General features: G+C 26.8%; 4 protein-coding genes across 5 annotated transcripts; 1 reads left to right on the forward strand and 3 right to left on the reverse strand.

Annotated features, from left to right (window-relative positions):
- Positions 1-5,009: 5,009 nt before the first annotated feature.
- On the reverse strand, positions 5,010-10,165 carry LOC113552104 (dolichyl-diphosphooligosaccharide--protein glycosyltransferase subunit 4). Of its 2 annotated transcripts, none has more exons than XM_026954798.1 (3): positions 9,909-10,165; positions 7,966-8,084; positions 5,010-5,293 (listed from the first exon to the last, which is right to left on the reverse strand). In XM_026954798.1, exon 2 carries the CDS (start codon positions 8,081-8,083, stop codon positions 7,976-7,978), a length of 108 nt encoding a protein of 35 aa, XP_026810599.1. In that variant the 5' UTR covers position 8,084; positions 9,909-10,165; the 3' UTR covers positions 5,010-5,293; positions 7,966-7,975. The 2 variants fall into 2 exon arrangements, with proteins under 2 accessions (XP_026810599.1, XP_026810600.1); XM_026954799.1 differs by lacking the exon at positions 5,010-5,293 and adding an exon at positions 7,593-7,900.
- On the reverse strand, positions 5,196-7,636 carry LOC113551103 (tigger transposable element-derived protein 4-like). Its single transcript, XM_026953139.1, has 3 exons — positions 7,618-7,636; positions 6,230-7,552; positions 5,196-5,293 (listed from the first exon to the last, which is right to left on the reverse strand). Exons 1-3 carry the CDS (start codon positions 7,634-7,636, stop codon positions 5,196-5,198), a joined length of 1,440 nt encoding a protein of 479 aa, XP_026808940.1.
- A 278-nt stretch (positions 10,166-10,443) lies between the features above and the next one.
- On the forward strand, positions 10,444-13,495 carry LOC113552723 (ribonucleases P/MRP protein subunit POP1). The gene is made up of 6 exons (XM_026955595.1): positions 10,444-10,567; positions 10,873-10,994; positions 11,056-11,292; positions 11,361-12,105; positions 12,190-12,435; positions 12,504-13,495. The coding sequence occupies exons 1-6, from the start codon at positions 10,444-10,446 to the stop codon at positions 13,487-13,489; spliced, it is 2,460 nt and encodes an 819-aa protein (XP_026811396.1). The 3' UTR covers positions 13,490-13,495.
- Positions 13,496-14,866: 1,371 nt separating this feature from the next.
- Positions 14,867-19,208, reverse strand: LOC113553165 (SH3 domain-binding glutamic acid-rich protein homolog). The gene is made up of 6 exons (XM_026956344.1): positions 18,869-19,208; positions 18,595-18,780; positions 17,306-17,410; positions 17,019-17,068; positions 16,612-16,699; positions 14,867-15,688 (listed from the first exon to the last, which is right to left on the reverse strand). Exons 1-6 carry the CDS (start codon positions 18,911-18,913, stop codon positions 15,560-15,562), a joined length of 603 nt encoding a protein of 200 aa, XP_026812145.1. The 5' UTR covers positions 18,914-19,208; the 3' UTR covers positions 14,867-15,559.
- Positions 19,209-21,136: the final 1,928 nt, after the last annotated feature.

Raw genomic sequence — 21,136 nt, forward strand, 5'->3', positions numbered from 1 at the left:
TTTTTAGGACATTTTTGACCTATTTTTCGTATTATGACCAAAAAATTTACTGCATTGAAATATAAATACTACATAGTACTTCATAATATAAATTAGTTTCATTTTGAACATAACATCAGGTAATCCAGTTTTAAATTAGACAAGGCTGAAACTGTAAATTTCTCTTATCGTACAGTGTAATGCAAATGTAATTTAATTTTTAATATTATATTTTTTTTACATAATAATTTGAATTTATTTAATAAATAAAGCATTTTTTTGATATATTTAGAACCCATTTTAGAGTTTTTACTTTTTAGGTCAAAAATGCATTTTTTGAAAAGGCGTTTATATTCGAGCCCTACTTATTATTATATAATAGTGTCGGTTTAATTTACTTCTTAATTCTATAATACATGATTTTTTTTATCTTAGTCACACTTACTTATTGTTAAAATATCTTATAAGTTTAAAAATTATGTAATACAAATTAAAAAAAAAAAAAAAATTTAACGATGTCATATGATGCGTTTAAGGATTTTATTACTGTGAGACATAAATCATTTCTGTCTCAACAAATTTACTTCTCTAGCTTGTACTGCAATAATTTGAAAAAATCTAATGTTCCATTATAGCCTAATGATGTGCTTAACTAGAAATAGCTAAGGAGGACGGAAGGCGCAACATTAGATATTAGAGCACTAAATGCATTAATTTAATTGTTTAAATATACATATACATATCCAAAAATATATTTTAAAAAATAAGTTAAATTACTTGTTCAAAGCTAAATTAATTTCCAATTGTAAAATAATATACATAAATAAATTTAATAAAATAATTAGTATTATAAATTGTTGTATACCAACACAGATAATGGGTCAAAAGGATTGAGTTTTACAAAAATATGTCATAATCATAAAAAATTAGTCTGGAGAATTCAAAAACTACAAAAAACTGATATTTTACTATTTTTAAGAGTTCTAAAACTAAATCTTCTATAATGACAGTCATATTACTATAGACGCGCTTTGAAAACGTTAAAGGCATTTTTCCGTCAAATATTTCAGCCTTATCAATATATTGTACGCGGTTTAAGAAAAAAGATATCTATATCTAAGTCTGTTGGTGTTCTCTGAAGAGTGAAGGGGAACGGCCGCACCCCAGTACTGAGTATTTACCTATAGGCTATAATATATAAAAAAGGAAAAACTAATAAATATAAACACAAATAGATATTTTACGTTCATACAGTTGATACGAGTATTTTATGATAAAATCATAAATAGACGCTTACATCACGGAACAAAAAATAATCTGACTTCCCCCCATAAAAAAAAAACTTATATGTCCATCGTCTATGAACCCGTGACTGGGTCAATACAAAATGTACTGAGAGACATTTTTGCCGAAAATCCGTTTACGTATTATACTTGTACCTGTATAATAGTTTTTATTTTTAAATAGTTATAATTTTTTACCTTAACTCAACTGACAGCAACCACAAGAACGTAATATTCCCCATGCATTTGTTTTGCGTATACCACAGTTATAAAATTGTTTGACCTTTTTATACCGGCGCACCACCGGACTAAAATAAACAAAACCCAATTTACGTGTTAGACGTAAGTGTGCTGCTAGTTTATTCAATACAATATGTTCAGTCGTAAAGGTCATGTTTTAATAAATGTCATACTACTTCGTTGTGTCTTTGAGTTTAAATAATTCAGCGTAAAATATTAATTAATTGCAAAAAAAAGTACGTGAATCGTAGTTAAGAGAACAGCATACTACTTAAGGGGTTTGAAATAGACAATCGTAATAATATTTGCATTTAGATAATTACAATCAATATCTAAATACTAAAAATTAAAATATACATTTAGTGTTCATCAGTTCATCCTACAAATATCATGCCGGTACCGAAGATTAAATTTTATATGTCAGTACCGGAATTTGTATATTGGGTCCCAAATGACCTTATTGCGGTAAATTGGGCTCCGGAAAAAATGTAGTAAGTAAATTAAGTCCCGAAAAAAAATTTAGTAGTAGTCCGTCCAATTTTATAATTATGATATAAATATTGTATAAATAGTATAAATTAAGAAATATGCAGTTTTTATAATATCATGTTCTCGGTAAAAACTCAAATTATAAAGATTCAACAAATTCAAATTTAACATGATATAATAATTCACTACTATTTGTTATACGCACAGTTGTAGCTGGAAACATCAAGTGATAAATAAGGGTCTATAGTGCTAGGACTAGTACCTTAGTTCTAGTATAATCGTAAAAATCTGTATTTGCTTGTCATTTAGTTGTATGGCTATTGAATCTTCTACAAAACATTCGCCAACTTCTTCAGGTCTTAGAAATAGCAAACTAAAAAAATATTTGAAAAAATTGCTTTTTTCTATGTTTAAACTGTTATATAAGTATAAAATATTATAGTTTTAAGTTTTTAATATTTTAGACCTAGCAGCACCAATGGTTTAAAGCCGGAACCCAACTTACCTATTACCTTTTATACGTGAGACTCGACTTACAGCTTTCAAAATGTCCCACCGGCCGCCAATACTACCTATTTGTGTTCGATGTTTTAATTTATTATAAAACTAAGTAAATCTCATCTACCCTAATAAAAATTTTGCACGAATCATAAGATGTATAGGTAATTATTAAGTAATATCCTCATATAAAATTATTTTATCGATTGTAGCTATCTCTTATAAATTTATGATTACTAAAACAATTTTTATCATAATCTAATATAATATTATTAAATATTATTTAATAATTATTATACAATTAATGAAAACAAATTTAAAGAGAACGCAAAACATTTAACTCGTTTAAGTAGGTAGATAAATACAACTATAGTACCTACATGGCTAGATTTTCTTCGTATCTTGTATAATTAGCGTTTTATTTTAATTTATTTTTTTTTATTATATGGAGTTCGTATTTGTGTACCTAGTACACGTCTTTTGAAAGTCTTTCGTGTACGGTTTGTGTACCAATTGCGTTCGCAACGATCGAAATGGTAATGAATACGGCCGTCCATCGACGTAGAAAAATTTTTATGAGTTTAAAGTAAATATCAAAAATTTACCAGTATAAAACTTGTAGACCAGTCTACTATAAAAAGGAATAGCCATAATTTTTAATCGTAAATATTATTATCATTTATGGTCAACAAATCCCTGTCACAAGTTGTGGTTATGAGAGAAGTTTTTCTAAATATATCATTGTAAAAAGCAAACTTATAAAAACTCTATTTATCGAACAAGAATTAACTTCTTCTGTAAATGTTTGTAGTGTCATTTAATGAATTTAAAAATATAATAGGTACTTATTCATGTGTAAAGCGTAGATTAGTATTAAAAGTTTGTAAAAAAAAGTTTATGAATATTAATAAAAAGTTTTATTGTTTTATTTACAACTTTAATTATGTACCATATTATTACCAATTGTTATTACTTTAATTATTATTTTTAAAATATACATTTTATATTGTTATTAATGTTTATTTATTTTATCATATTATAAATAATAAATATTAACTATAGTATTATGGAAAAGTACACCTTTAATGGTTTAGTACCATACTGTAGCCTGTAAGTACAACTTTTTATCCAAAAAGCAAATAATCAAAACAATTTTAATTTTGATAGGTACCCAAATAGTAAAAAAAGTAAAACTATGGGCCGGTTTTAATAGTGAATTTGTAGAATAGGCCGAATTAATTTTCTGCTACCCCTGAAACCGGAGTCTGCGTACGCCTATGGTAGGTACCTACATGCTACATAGATATAATAATACGTCGTGTGCAGGCTACCGGAGAAATGACTTATATAAAAACACTTTTATGGTTATTATTATGTCCATAATATTATTATTATATCCATGTAGGTAATAATCAAGGTCCTACATTATCTCATAATCTTGCGATCCACTGGCAAAGCTACGGGTACCAAAATAAAGAGTATTAAAACCTAACCTAACTATGAACTAATTAAATAATTATTAAGTATAGATCTCCATTCTCCATCAAGTATTTCGATATTTTGATATGTTAAACTCACGAACCAAGTTTAATAAATTATGTATCTAGGTTTCAGTATATTTCTCAGTAAAAATATTTCAATATTTTCACAAATAACCATCAGACAATTGAGATTTTATAGCAGCCGTAGATAAAATATTAAAGCATAAAAGATAGGACCAATAATAAGATATACTCAGGCCTAAATGTACTGCAAATTAGTGAACAAGGAACAACCCATAGGTACAGAAATTATTTAAATTTTAAACATAATATATGTATAACAGTGATGGCAAATCTTTGACAGCGACGCGCATAGGTACTCAAAATGATATACCAACAATTAGGTAATTTTTAAATTATATTTTATATTGAATAATTTTTTCGTTATTTTAAACGTGTTCACATTGTACGTTCGTTAAAAATTTAGAAAACATTCCAGACGTAAGACGATGCAATGGGTAAGTCTTAATTCTACAAATGTTTTATTATTTAAATACTTATGTATATATTATTTTATAATTTATTGGTATGCAGAATAAAATCATTAAGTACGTTTTTGCATATAAAATACAATTTTAAAATACATATTATTGTATTATTAAATCAAATGTATATCTTATATTACCTTAATATTTTATATATATGCAAAAATATTTTGCTCCAGTAAAAACTTCAACATAATGATCTGTCTGGGTACCAAAAGTTTAGCACAATGATAAAAACTTTATAGCCTTTATTACTTATGATTTATCAGTACACAGAATTATACAAACAGTTATATTGTAATTTTAATTTCAATAAAATTGATAAATCAAATTATAAAATTTAATGAAGTATAAATATTTAATAATTTAATTTAAGCAAATAGTGTACACAAAATAGTTTTGATAATACCTACTCTAATAAATTATATTAAATTTAATGTATGGAAAAAAAAATTAAAATAATAATATAAAAAATAAATTGTTATTTTTCTGCGATAAATTATTTTTTTTTTTGATAAATTAAACATATCACTCAGATGCAGGGCCATTCAAAATATTCTAAAGAAAATATTACAATAATTTGAATGACCCTGCATATACTTTTTAATTTAAACTAATTTTCTGTGAACATTGAATAGGTGGATGTAGTTTGAATCCAACATTGAAATATAAATTGAGTATTATTTCATTTTATTATAAGTGTGGAATGATATCCAACTTGTAGTTGAACATCTTGCTATATATTGCAGCTTGCCGGAATGTAATTCATATTGATATTCTGTAAAAATGTAAAAATTATAAATTTTTAAATATTATGATTTGCCTAAAATGGTTTTGTATTCTAACATATTCTATTATCAAAAGTAAAAATCACTAATAATTTCAATTTCATTTAACATAAATGATTTTAAAAGTCTCTTAAAAAATTATAAATAAGCATATAGTTATGATAGATAAAATAACACAAGAATCCTCACTTCCCCGCCTATTTTACACTAAATATTGTATGTCATTATTTATTGTGTACAACAAAACTATATTCAAAGCATTTAAAACATCTAAGATACATGGTAAAATTACATCAAGTAATTTACAATGATCATAGAATTGAATATATAATTTATTGATAAATATCAAGAATATAACCCTTAATAAAATTGGAATTGTAATTCAAAGTATTCACAAATTTGGTATAAATTTCTTTATATTTAATATACATTTACTACTGCAAAGAACATCATACTTGCATTATTCATGTCATTTATAAAAAAAATTAATTGTTATAATCTTGTATTGGTCTCAGTAATTTTAAGAACTCAATCTTGTAAAAAATGTAACCCCAGACAGCCAATTCACAACGTGCTATAATAAAAAAAGTAGCATATAAAATATATTTTCTCCAGTAAATTAGATTAGAAGACTGATATATTATAATTTGTGGAATATTTTGGGTTTGTAAATTTATAAAATGAAAAATTGACTATGTAATGACACGTGAACATTTTAAATAATTATAATTTATTTACAGTAAAATAACAATAATATGTGTTCAAAGAATCATGGAAATTACATGTATTATGATTTATGGCATCATATATTAAATATATTATATAAGTTAAAAAAAAAAAATTTAAAACAAATGTTTTTTAAGTACTTTCTCATTATAAATTTGGCAGTTTAGAAAAAATAAAATGTTCAACATCATTAATATTACGCAAGGCTGCTTCACTTCCTTTTAATTTTGGGAGATAGCGTCTTAATACATTGATAGCATTAATTGCATCGGATAATGATTCATTTTGGCCAGAGTCAGATTCATCACTATCATAATCTTCACTATAATCATCATCTTCAGCAAAATTAACCAAGTCTTCACTATTTTGTTTATTTTTGTGTTCTGTGGTCATTAAATTTTCGTTGTCTTGACTGGATTTTATTAAATGTGTTGAAGAGTTGTTTATAGGTTCTATTAATTCATTAGCAGTATCATCAATTACTTTATTGTAAAAACTTTCCATTCTAACTTTTTTAAAACATTCAGCAATCACTTTAGGCTGTATGCTATTCCACGCTTCAGTTATATAACGTAATGCATCTAATATGTTACGATGCTTAGTGTTTGATTTTTTTAAGACATTTAAATAGTGTTTTTCATAAAACTGTTTCAAGACATTAATTACACCTAAATTCATAGGTTGATGTTTTTTTGTAATGTAAGGCGGAAAAAATACTAATTCTACATTTTTCAACTCAATATCTTTTTGAATAGTTGAAGTAATGTCTACAATAAGTATAATTTTACGATTCTCTTTTATCATGCTTTCATCCAATTTTTTGAGCCATATACAGAAATAATCATTAGTCATCAACTTGGTATTTTTTACAAAATACTCACACGGAAAAGATTTGTTGTTAACAAAACTTCTAGGTTTCAATGGTTTTCCAATTACAAGTGGATTCAATTTTTCTGTTCCATCAGAATTAGCACAGATAAGTACTTTAAGAACTTCCCTGCTAAGTTTACCTTTATAACACGTTTTGTTGCGTGTATTTTTTTTAAAACCAAGTGGTTTATTGGATATTAGTTTAAAACATAACTCAAATTCAGTAACGTTAAAAATATCTTTTGAAGTATACATTTCTGTAAATTTAGGTAAAATGTTTAAAAACCAAAATTTTATATCCTTAATATTTACCAATTCAGATTTTTTACTATCTTGGCGATAACGAATTAGATTCCGTTTCTTAAATCGATCCAACCATCCATTTGTTGCTTTGAAATCGGTGATACTTAAAGAGGTGGCAATTTTTAAGGCTTCACGTTGAATAAGTGGGCCATTAACAGCTGCAGATTTAGCATGCTTTTTATTAATCCACTTAATCAGAATTTGTTCAAGAGTAAAATATTTTCCATGCTTTATTTTCTTCCGCTTGTTTGATCCTTCAAAAGCACATTTTTCTATTTCTTTCCTTTTGACAATAATCGTTCGTAAAGTTGACTCTGCTATATTTAGAGATTCTGCTAACTTTGTTTTTTCTATTGAAGGATTTGAATCATATTTTTTAAAATTGATAATTTTTCGGTTATACTAAGCGCCTTACGTATTATTTTTAAGCTCATTATGTTGTTATACTTTCTTAAATAAGAGACAACAAATACAGATTAAATACTAACTTGCAAATCATATAAAAACAGGTACTGGGAGAACACATTTATGATTCAAAATACATAAGATAAAATAATCATGTGGGGGGACTAACAAGGTTTAAAGTTATAACATTATAATTATAATAAAATATATGTATTATATGGGTTCATAATATTAAAATAAACAGAATTATATTAAACTAGATACTGGAACACAATTGTGTATAAACTTGCAACCTAAAATAAAAAACTAAAAAGTAATAAGGATAATATATTTTAATAGAATTAAGTAATACACTTACGGTGAAAAAATTATTTTGATGGGAAATTTGCTGTGACGTAATGGTAAAGAACAACTAGAAGAAATAAGCCAACACCCAATACATTGGCAAATACAGCTAATTGGACGTCTGTAATCATTCTAAAAATTAAAAATATAATAATATAAATATAATAGATTTGACATAATACTCATTTTAATGTTTATTATAAATAATAATAATAATCTTAACATTTATAAAACTATTTGTCATCTTGCGCTCTAACAGTAACATTGCAACTGCAGTATGCACTCTACCGCGTTTTACCATTACCACTGAACAGCTATATTTAAATTTTAGACAATATATTCTCATAGTAAATTAATAATGTTTAAGTGGTTTTAATGAAAAAATAAAAATTTATATATTATTAAAAAAATTATTTTATATTATTATCGTTTGTTGTCCTGTAATTAATTTCATTATCATTAATAATCATAAATATAAGAATAATTAGAAAAATAAATATTAAAATGCTTGTGCCATATCTCTCAGATTTGACGGTAATTTGTTAAATCTGTTGATAATAAAGATATAAATTGGGTAGTAGAGCACATACGACAAGCGTCCAGTAATTGCAGGTAGATCGTAATCTATGGTAAAACGCAGCACATATGACAAGACAGACATTTGCAATAAGAAATATGCATAATTTAATGAACAGTATGGTTAAAACATTAGAAACATTAGATCAATTGTAAAAAATGATTTAATCATTCAAATATTAATTTTAATTTGTAGAGAATACTATTAACATTTGAGTTCATATCCAAAAGACAAATATTCTTAAACATTATTAAATTATAATATAATATTGTATATATATTTTTAAATAAATAATTCTATTATTAATTCAAAATAGTTTATTTTTCACTTACTAAAATTATCATTAGGTATTAATGATTTTCATACTAAAAATACAAATTAGTTTTAAAAAGTAATTTTATTATCAACTTGTTAATCATTTTACATGCATAATTTACATTTGTTGTTAAGTAATAAACAATAATCATTGTATTACAAAAGTGAACTGTAATAATATGTAATCTTTATTTCAATTATGAACATCATAGATTAGGTCATCACAGAGTGATTCTTTTATCATGAACCACTCGTTATTTCAAAAAGTACCTATTCATGTTTTTGAAAATATTTTTACATTTTTTTGAGTTGTTAAAAAATCAATGTTTTTTAAAAAAAATAATATTTTTTATCTTTAATTTTTTACTTTTTTGAATAACAACAGTTTTAATTTAATATTCCAAAGCAAAATATTTTTCTGAGTATTTTGATACGTAAAAATCGAATTTAGGGCGAGTAGTTTATGAATTATAAGTATCTAAAGTTTTGATGCGCGAATGGAGTGATACGGGGTTACCCCGCAAAATGTTTGTCCACTACTCCGCTTGTCTAAACTTTAAATACGTATAACTCATAAACTACTCGCCCTAAATTCGATTTTTACGTATCAAAATACTCAGAAAAATATTTTGCTTTGGAATATGAAATTAAAACTGTTGTTATTCAAAAAAGTAAAAAACTTAAAAATATTATATGGATAAAAAATATTTAAAAATATAATTTTTTAATAAAAACGTTGACTTTTTGAAATAATGAAGTGGTTCATGATAAAATAATCATCCTATATCTATACCCAAACCAACATCCCACATCATCTATCGACTTTAAAAATGAGAGATAGAGATCGATAATAATAGAACATTATTGTTTATCTCTACATGTACCTGGCTGGTCGTATTTGGATCAATATATGATTCAGCCACAACAAATAACAACAAATATTATAATAACAATCTTTAATCTTTGGAATAACATTCCATAACAAATATATTATGTTAAGTCCATAGTTACTAGTAAGCATTATGAGAAATCTGAAATCATAAAGCAGACGACATGATACTTACTTGTGTCTGGTATTTAATACTGAGATGATCGAAAATTTACAAATTTATTTTCGGCGGAAATCTTTAAGCGGCCAGCACACAAGCTTCACGTTGGTATACGGTGTGAGCTCACTGCTCAGTCAGTGTTTCAACAAGTCGCCGCTTCGGTAATGGTAATCGCCAATGTGGTGTCCACATAGAAATACATAGAATTATATTAAGAATATTAGAATATTTAATGTTGTCGTGTTAACTGTAGAGTATGAGTAGTGAATGATGACGGAGCCGGATTTGATAAGATCACTGTCCGATCATGGAGTAAAAAAATACAATATAATTAGTTGCTTATCGTTACAGATAACAGACGTGGTGATTATCATCACTACATCTTTATCAATCATATTAACGACCATAATAATAATAATATGCCATGTGCGCCGTGCTGACTTGAGCCATAGAAAAAAGAGCCAACTATTTTCTAATTACTTGTTAGTGTATTTTTACTATTTTATATTTAATATAATATAAAGTTTTACTTGAAATAGCATTTTAAGCTATGGATCATCTGCATAAAATATTGGAAAACACTCCTGGTCATGTCAGACCAGGGAATCAAGTTGATGCAGATTCATTTTTAACAGCTCGCAATCAAGAAATACAAGCTTTGCTTAAAGAAATACGTAAGTCATTACTCATTAGATTGAGTATAAATTTTAAATCACAGCTAATAGCTTATAGTTTATTCATAGTTAAGGTCTATTAATCTCTAAGTTATATGCTATCATATTGAAAACAAACACGTATTGGTCGAAGCTAAGTGAACTTTAAAATTACTTAAATAAGTACTAATCTATACGACCACTAGGACCAATATAAATTTATTTTTAATCTAAATCTTTACTTGTTTAAGTATTATATTAACCCATTACCTACATATTAGTTATTTTATTTTATTAATTGCATGTACTGAATATGTTTTTTTTAGAGACTCCAAAAAAGTGCAATAAAATGATATTTCAACGTCTTCCAAAAAAAATGCGCCGTCGAGTCATGAGCACAACTGTAAAACGAATGCCTAAAGATTTACGAGCTGCTCATAAAAAATCTGTACTAATAAATATAGAACATATTTATATTGTATTAAATATTTTTTTGAAATATTATTTAGATTGAAAAGCAAATGAATAAACATGTGAGGCGTAGAAAAGATTATAGGCGTAAACCCAAAAGTCGCCGATTAGACTATATGCGACGTCAAAAAAATGGAAAATGGCTAGAAACTCATGTCTGGTTTACAAAACGTTTTCATATTGTACTTAAGGACGGATATAAATTACCCAAAAGCTCACATGATAAAACTTATCGAGCATGTTACAGAGCCATAGGAAATCACTGTTTAGCTCAGGTAAAATAATATTATGAAACTCATATAACATTTTTACTGTATTCATATTTATTATTTTATTTATTTAGGATGTATCTTACATTAGTTGTATTGAACTAAAAGGGCCCTATGATCAATTAATAGAAGGTTTAATGCACCATGTTAATCAAGATTGTGGACGTACATTTAAAGCTAAGTGTTATGAACAAGGAACTAGAGAAGGATCGATTTGCATTTACAAAAATAGCACTTATCCTCAAGAAGCTATTGGTAGGGTGTCATTTCTTTGGGATACTTGTGTTCAAGACAAAATAAGAACCCTTTGGATTTGGGCAGAACCTTTAATTTATGCACAATTAGCAAAAGAATTACAAACTACATTTAATTTAAAGCAAAATGACTCTGATACTTTAGAGTCTGGACCTCCAGTTTTAAAAAAGCCTAAACTTTTAGAAATTATAAAAAATTCAAAGAATACTGCAATTCCTGCAGTACAGACTCCTTCTTTTGTAAATAGTACTATAAAAATGACTTTATTAAAAGGTTCTTTAAATAGACTAAGACTAACAGGACCATTGTCAAATAGTGTTTTGAGTCGTGTACTATATCCTGCTGTTTTGGTTAATTTAAAAAATTTTATTGATGAAAACTGGTGGTCGTCCCGCTTGAAAGATCTAAAAAATTCTACTGATATTCAAACAAAACTTTGGGAATCTTTAAATGGGGCTGATAGACCAGAATCATATCCATCAAACTGTGTAATTGGATTTCACACAATTGATCCAAGGCTAGTGTTTCCAATGAAAAGAACAAAAGCTTTGCCTTCTTCAAAAGGTTTTTAAATATTTATAAATTTACTTATAAAAATATTACAAAATAAATAAATAATTTAATTAGTTAAAAATGTTTTATTTTTAGATTTTCTACTAACAGAAGATTATTCATTTCAACTACCCACTGTAGCAAGTGTTTCTAAAATTTGGGATTCAAAGGTTCGAGATTGGTCAACGCAGAATAAAATGCCCAATTGTGAAATTAATATGTTACGTAGTAATTGTGTTATTAATGGCAATGACAAAATTGCATTGGATGAACACTCAATGTCTATTATACCGATTCTTTTAATTCAACGACCTGGGCAGAATCATCCAATTACTAGACCAGGTAATTTTATTAAAATTAATTAATTTAATATGTAAATTTATGTAACCCAAAACTGATTATTATCTTAGGTTATGGTAGTGGTTGGGATATTGTTTTACCAGCTGGATGGGCCATGCCATTTTGGTTAGGTCTAATTATGAATGGATGTCAACCTGGAGGACTACGAGAAACTACAACCATGATACTAGAACGATGTTTACCTAGATCAGATGAACCAGATACTGAAGCTGGAAACCTGAGAGCTATGTTGGAAAAAGAAGAAGCAATGAAAAAATACTTTAGGCTTCCTCCACAAATGCGAGTTAATTACATTAAGTTAGGTTTTCAGACTCCATTTCATTGTCCTTGGGACATTCTCTGTAATGAATGGATGTTAGACTCTAGTAATAAATTTGTATTACGAAACACTAAGTTATTAGCTCAACTGCAAAATTTAACTTTAAATTTAAAAGAAAAAATTAATTTAGAAGATTTAAAGTCTGACTTGAAAACTTGTTTAGTACCCATTAGACTTGAGTTATCCCAGAAAGGCATTCTGAAGCCTAATTCACACATATGTTTACCAACTCTTGATGATTTAAATAATTTTGGGGATAGATCTTTCTTAGGTCCTTTAGAAAAAATTCACAAAGATTTGAATGCTTTTAAGCGAAAGGTTTACCGTTTAGAACACAAAAAACTGTTGAGATCCCTGAGACGTAAACGTGTATTAGAAAAAAAAAAGAGAAACATTCTCTGTAAACGATATAAACTCAAAGTATCACCAACATCTCAAATAGTCAAGGAATATCTGAACCAAATGAAAAAGTTATGGATTCCTGAAGAACAAGCCCCCTTAAAACACAGTTGTAGTCGTATAATTTTAGGTTTCTCGTGCAATAGTCATTTTAGTTTTACTAAATCCAAATATGTTGGCATTGGTTACATGCCTGGCCCTGCGTTAATAGAATTGTTCAACCTTTGGTCAGAGTCTAAAATAAATTTACCATATGTACTTATTCGAAATCCCAGCACTAATCATTATAGGTTTGCTCTTCTAAGTATAACAATTTAATATAGAATAATATTACAGATTTCTCTTGTATTATTAATTATTAGTTATTTTTAAATAAAATGTTTAAATCAATTTAAGTTTATGTATAATAAATATGAAAATATATGATTGATTTTATGTCTTGTCATTTCATAATCTAAAGTTTAATTGTTTCAACAATACTATCTACATTATCTACATTAAAATGTCATTGATGCCAGTGGCGTGTACTAGGTTTGGGCCTACCCAATTATTTTGTGCTGGACACAACACTGGATGGTACCTCGCTGGTTGATTTGAGCTTAGGATCAAGACATTACTAAATGACAGATGTATGTTGTACAACTTGGACAGATGATTAACTGGGAGAAGGGGACAGACTAGTATCGCAAGGTAAAACATCAATGTTCTTTATTAGCATTATGATATAATAGAAAACATATTTTGTCGACTTCAGTAAAAAATATACTAAGTGTTATTTGTGGCTTAATTATTGTTGTCACTAAAAAAATATCTGAAGTATCTGTGACAAGTTTCCAAACCAAGTTAATAATTATTTTTTAAACCTATATTTTATAAAATTATAACATACTAATATTTTATGTATAGAAAATTATTCTATAATAAATGACATAAATAGACGATATAATGTGAGTCATTACAAAAGACTTAATATGCTTCATTTATCAGTTATTGTATTATGAGAATACTTCACCAGTATATGTTCTCTTTGTCTTACAAACTTACATGGATATAGCAAATTTGCTTACAGTAAAACCAATATTATGTTATTTTTAATTTTTTTAGAGCACAATTAAAAATATATCATCTTTAATCGTGTTTTAGAGAAAATTTACTTATTATCTAACATAAGAACATAATATGTTATCTCTCATTGGTTTTTTAAGATATTTTAATTTTTAAGCTAGTTAAGAGTATTTTTTTTATTTTAATAGTATACATTCCCATAACTTGCTTAAAAATCTGACAAGAGATAACAGATAATGTTCTTACCTTTAAGTTTAATAATAGGTTAATTTGCTTTGAAATTAAAAATAATAACATTAATTCTACTGAATGCCTATTTAACTGTTTTCCTAACAAATATTATATAACATATTTCTTAATCTTTAAAAACAATTAACACATTTTACAGAAATTTTACTATTATTTAAAAAGCAGAAACAATCAATCTAAATATTAGTAGGCTCAAATATAAAACTATGTGAATATACATTTAAAGTCAATATAAACAGAAATACTTACAATGCAACAACATTATTGTTAAAAATACTTGTTATACAAAATTATATAAATAATAATAATTCATTTCTATAACATGATAACTTTAACTTATATGTTATATAATAAGACAGTCAAATGTTGGTTTTTATTTTATTAGGCATTCATCCATAGCCTCAAAAATAAATACATTTTATTATTATGTACAATATGCCCAATATAGTATACAATTTATAGAGTCAACTATTATTTATAGGAGGATTTTAAGCAATTAAAATTAAACCTGAACTGACAATATTAGATTATTGCCTCCATCAATAAAATATATTATTATTCATACAACCTTTAATATTGAATAAAACATTATTGGTAAAAAAAAAAAAACACTTCTTAAAACATATTTGAATAAATAAATAAATAAATAAATAAAATAATTATAATAAAATAAAATAAAATTTATGATATAAAGCATAATAATTTATTTATTTGCGTAATATCAACTGACATTTAAAAATTGTTCTAATATTCTTAAGACAAATGAATTAATTTGAACCAATTATTACATATAATTAAAATGTGGTTAGGGATAAAAATGACAACCATAAAGTAAATGTAAGCATTCAATATTTGTTTAAGGAATTAAAGTGGTATTGAACATAAACAAAATAATAATAATAATAAGGCTAATACTTGGAAGTTTCTAACTAAACAATATAGTAACTTTTGTTAAAGAAAATAAATAAATAAATTAAATAAAATCAAAAATTTGTTAGAGTAAAGGCAGCAAATTAAAAATTATTGTAATTTTGTACATTTTTGAATTATTAAATTTTGAGTAACAAAAAAATCTCACTCTTCAATTTCTTCTTCGGTTTCTGATAACAATTCTTTTTTAGTTTCTGGGATATCCAATAATACATTTGTTTCGTCTGGAAGTGGGACGGAATTTGGACTTATTGTTGTTTCTTTTAATTTGTTCTAAAATGCATTCAAAACATAACATTATAATATTAGACAAAAAAGTAGCATACATTTTTTTTCACTTTTAAATAATATAAATTAATAAATTAAAAATGTTAATTAAATAAAAATATTATTCATGCAATTATAATGTCAAACATCACAAATATTTAAAAAATGTAGTATTTACTTAAAGAATATATAATTTACAACAACAGATATGGCATAACAAATTATTAATTAACATCAATAAAATAAAATACCTATATTTAAATTAAAATTTATAGTTAGGTTTAGTATTGTAATAAAAATTAAATTCATGAGTTATTCATAAACTATCGACCTATTGTAATTCAAACTTTTAAAATCATACCTGAAGAATAATGAAAACATGAAAGTTATATAATATGCAAGTATGCAATTTGAATTAAATTAATTTGAGATAATGTATAAAATCTAATAAAATATACTTGAAAGTAGTTGTTTCAATAAAATTTATTTTAAAAAGGTTTTAAACAGTAATGCAATTTACTATATCTTCGGAGGAAGTTATATAGAATAAAAACTATATTTATAGAAGAAAACTACATAGCTTCTAATAGGCCATTTTCAAATATTTAAAAAGAATAAACCATCATAATTTTCATGATATCATAAATTATATAACAACTTCCCTTCCCTCAACTAGTTGTGAAACAATTTTAGTTTATGTATTAATCAACAAACACATTAAATTTTATATTCATTAGAAAAAAAAATTATGTTAATAAGCGCAAACATTATAATACAATTATTTATTAGTATGTGCTAATATTAACACAATTAATTGTTGTAGTGAAACATTGAAAAAACTGTTAAAAAAATAAACACAGATCGTTCAATTAATATGATAAATTTGTTAAAAAGTATATTAAATTTTATCTTGAAAAGTTGCTTGTCACCTGTGTGTCAAGCGATTCATTATCACTATCTTCAGCATCAGAAGTCAAAGGTTCTTGTTGTTCTTCATTTACATTTTCTTTTACAGTTCTGAGAACGGTATTAATTTATATTTAAAATATTTATTTAATAATACAGTTGATAAGTAAACAGTTTAATTTATAAAGTTCCCTAAATTTAAATTTTTTTAAACATTCCTAACTGAAAAGTATATATTAATTTCTAGTGTGATAATATTAAAAATTGTATTTACAATGCATTCAATATAAACTTAATAGTAATAAAATAAGTAATTGTACTGTGGAGTAGAGGTATTATTGTGTACTATTTAAAATTTAATTTTTTTTAAATATTCAAATCTATAATTATATACCTAAACTTAAAATTCAATTAAAATTTTTAAATTTACCCATCAGTTGAATCATTAATTTCATTTGTACTTTCTGCTTTAACTTCTTCCTAAAAATATAAATATTATGGGATTAGTAAAAAATAAGTTTAACATCTAATTATCTTCACTGCATATTAAGAGCATGATCAGTCACATATCCAAAACAACTTCCTCCATTATCTCGTTGACCCTAGTAGGTGATGAACAGGAATTTGGAAAACCAATCAGAAGCAATGCACACAAAATCGGCCAATCAAACTCTTAACGTGCAGTAAGTATAGGTATAATAATATTTAATAATTTACCACGGTAGTTGAACCATTTAATTCTTTAGGAGGACTTTTAGTAGAAATATCAAAAAATTTGTCCAACTCATCCAATTCATTAGCTGTGTCAAAATCATCATAGTCCTGTATAACATATCATTGCTTATTTATTACAAAACTAAAATATCTTAAAAATCAAAAAGTAAAATAAAGTTTACTTTATTATCTTATCAAACAATAAGGTTTTAAAACAAATTTAGTAGTGAACATATTCATAATATGCTAGGTAGTATAAAATGCATTTTAATTTAATTTTCAACTATTAGTTAATTTCTAAAATAAATATTAATGTACCAAGTTAAAAAAATATAGAACATGACAAGGCAGAAAAGTATTTTAGAATATAACACTAGACATTTCCTAATATGGTAAATAATGATTTCTCCTCCAGAATTTGAAACTATCTAATACACAGTAAAAAAACCATCTGGCAATTACTTCCACACATTACAAGACTATAAATTTTAATATTATTGACCATGTCGGTCTTATATTCTCTAGATATAATCATTTAAGCATCATAAAATGTTGATTGTACAATGAGCATTAAGTGTGATTGTTTGCCATGATGGTAGGAGAAAAAGTCTCAAGGAAAAAAGTACACATTAAAATATTTTAAATATAACTTATATAATCACTCTGTATGATATGTTAGTTTGGTGTAAAAAAACCAAAAATAAAATGATAGAATCTACTACTCGCTTAATATTATACGTTTATAGTTTATACCTAATATACATTAGGTTGCTGTGGAAAGTCGTACATAAAATGATGATAAAATTATAATTTTTAATTTTTAGTTTTTACCTACGGCATCGGCAGTAGATTATACATACATATATACATAATAATATATAGATTATAGGCGGTTAGAATGTGATATAATAAAGTAAAATACAGCGATCTCTTGTATAGTTTAATATTAATATATGCAGTAGGTCAGTATAGGCATGTGTGTGTGATAGATAAAGACAGCATACGTTAAACAGTATTACACAGATTTTATTTTTTTTAAATGGAAATTTTAAAATCTAATAAAGGAAACATGAAAATTGCGTATGAAGGTTTTTTTATAAACAAATATTATTATTTCTTAATTATTTATATTATTATAACTAGTTTTGGGAAAAATAAAATAGGACTTGAAGATTTTTAAAAGCTATAGCTCAAAATATTAAGTCAAAGCTTTAAGTTTTATTTAAAATATTTCAATTTGTACTTTTTCTCTATTCCCCGTTTGCCATGATACACACAAATAATCAACTAACCCCGCAATAAACATCGTCGTTGAATATCTGCGGTGGTAGAGCATTTTTTGAACCGTCCTTGGTCTTGCTGTTGTTCTGCATGTATGCTTTTTCGTCCTCTTTCCCTGGTTCGGTGATGTCTACCAAGTCGTATGATATGCTTTTGCTATCCAATATCATGGTGACCCTCTGTTGGCGTTTCTTTACCTGCAACCGCACAAGTTGTGAAAGACCAAAATGGATAAAAATACCTCGGCGGGACGTCTACCCGACGCCGTCCTCGCACGGAACTTACCTCCTTGTTACCCGATATACCGGACATGTACACTTTCACCACCATTTTCGGACGATCTATTATTGTATTTAGTGTTGCGTATTCCGTATCGTGCTCGGAGACGGTGTGGGCGATTGTTAAAATCGCAAGGTGGCGGATAGAAGTATCGCGGAAGACTGCGGACCGCGGCCGTATTGTACTATTGTGTAAGGCAGAACGTAGTCACTTGTTTGTCGGTCGTGAACTCGGCAGTCTTGGTTTTTCTCTATCAGAAATTCAAAGTGTGTTATCAACAATCGGCGATAGTACGCGGTCGGAGGAGGGATTCTGCAACTGTGGTACTGAACTGACGCGCTTGCGTACCGCTCCGTTGAATCGCGGTAATATGGAACGTCAAAATTGATAAAAAATATATATATATAGGTATTGTACGATTGTGGCACTGTCTGACTGCCTTGTGGTCATGTGGTCCATACACAGATTTCTATATTATTCTTTAATCTTTATAGTGTAGTATAGAAGTCTGTGGGTCCATACGACCGTGCCACGAGCTACGAACTATAATAATAATAATAATAATAATATTGTCGTACACTATAATATTGTATATTTGTATTTACTATTTAATTGGTCTCCCGTTCTGTCATCTGATCCATGTATATATTTGTCCTAAGGTCAACTATTGTTGAATTATTCACCGTCGGTCTGTCGACGCGAAAAGCCGACAATACGATACGGCTCTACGGGCAGCTGCAATTATAATCCATTACAATTTATCATGTCTGTCTGCCATACCCTATGTATATACCTATGTATAGGCATCATATATATTCATTTACCGCTGTCACTTTTCGCTTTTGTTTTATTTAAGTCATCTTATAAATCGTTTTTTTTCTTTTGTTTTGCGCACGAACACAGTTGAACAACAATGCCGTTATTATTATTTTCAATGGTTTATTATATAATTACATTATTTAGTGTATTAGGTAGTGGATTAGCGTAATGGCGTATCGTACATTTGTATCTATACATGGCTATCATGTATAATAGACGTATAGTTACGGCTAGGTACTTCGCTATGCCGACGTGCCACGTGTGTAAATATTATGTGAATGTAAGGCCTAAAATCAAATCTTAAATATTGTGTTTACAAAATGATATAATATGAATATAAAATATGAGCAATTTTGCTCCTCCCCCCCCCCCCCAAAAAAAAAATAAAAATCTTACTTTGTCCACTGGAACTAACTTAACTACTTAAGAATACGTCAGGATCCAATACTTGGAGAAGAATTAATTATTTTGACAATATGTTTTTGAAAGAAAAATGAAAACCAGTGGCGCAACTTGATAATAAGGGGCCTATGTGAAAATTTCCAAACTGGAGCCCTTACCGAATAATAAAAATGAAAAACAGTCATACCTTATTATAACTTTTAAAATATTGTTTTCTCACATGTCATAGTATTAATTAATTAATATAATTAATTTTTTTTATATATAAAATCATTAAAATCAAACATAAAAATTAACTCTTCTTGTTTTTACGGCAGCAAAATCATTAATGATTTTGTTTGTATCCAATTCATTATTATTAAATACCTAGTAATACAAAAATTCTATAGATAGATAGTTTTTTGTCTTATTATTGTCAGACACACAGATAATATTGTCACGAGTCATGACTTACACACTACACAGTACACACACCAACATAATCAATACATGATATTATTATACAAATAATTAAAGAAGTTTCAAATTTTCAATTATAGTGTATACTCTAACTCTATACCCGTATTTCAGATCTATACTGTATTACGACACATTTAACTGCTTTCTCACATAGGTACTCGTAATTTGAATTATTTTCTAATTCAAAAGAGTAAAGACATAACTATTTATTATATTAAAACAAATATTACAATATGTGTATATTACAGATTATAATAAAGGAATATCGTACGTGAGTTTTTTAATTTAGAGGCCCCTCAAATCCGGGGCCCCTGTGAATTGCACACCCAACACTCCCGATAATTGCGCCACTGATACAAACTAGTAGATACTGTACTTATCACTATAGATAGATACAAATTCACACGAGTCCGTTTTTTTAGTTGTAATAATTAATCATTCTAATCTGCGCTGAAAGCCCCATTAATTAAGCTCAGGGGTGTCATTTCAACTTCTTGAAAGGTATGCTTACAACAAAGCAGGCCAAATAACTTATTATTATATATACGATTAGATTACGTTCTCGCTCATAACTTATCTCAAGAGATGTGCACA

The sequence above is a fragment of the Rhopalosiphum maidis genome, chromosome 2 (genome assembly GCF_003676215.2).
Source record: "Rhopalosiphum maidis isolate BTI-1 chromosome 2, ASM367621v3, whole genome shotgun sequence".
Taxonomy (NCBI): Eukaryota; Metazoa; Arthropoda; class Insecta; order Hemiptera; family Aphididae; genus Rhopalosiphum; species Rhopalosiphum maidis.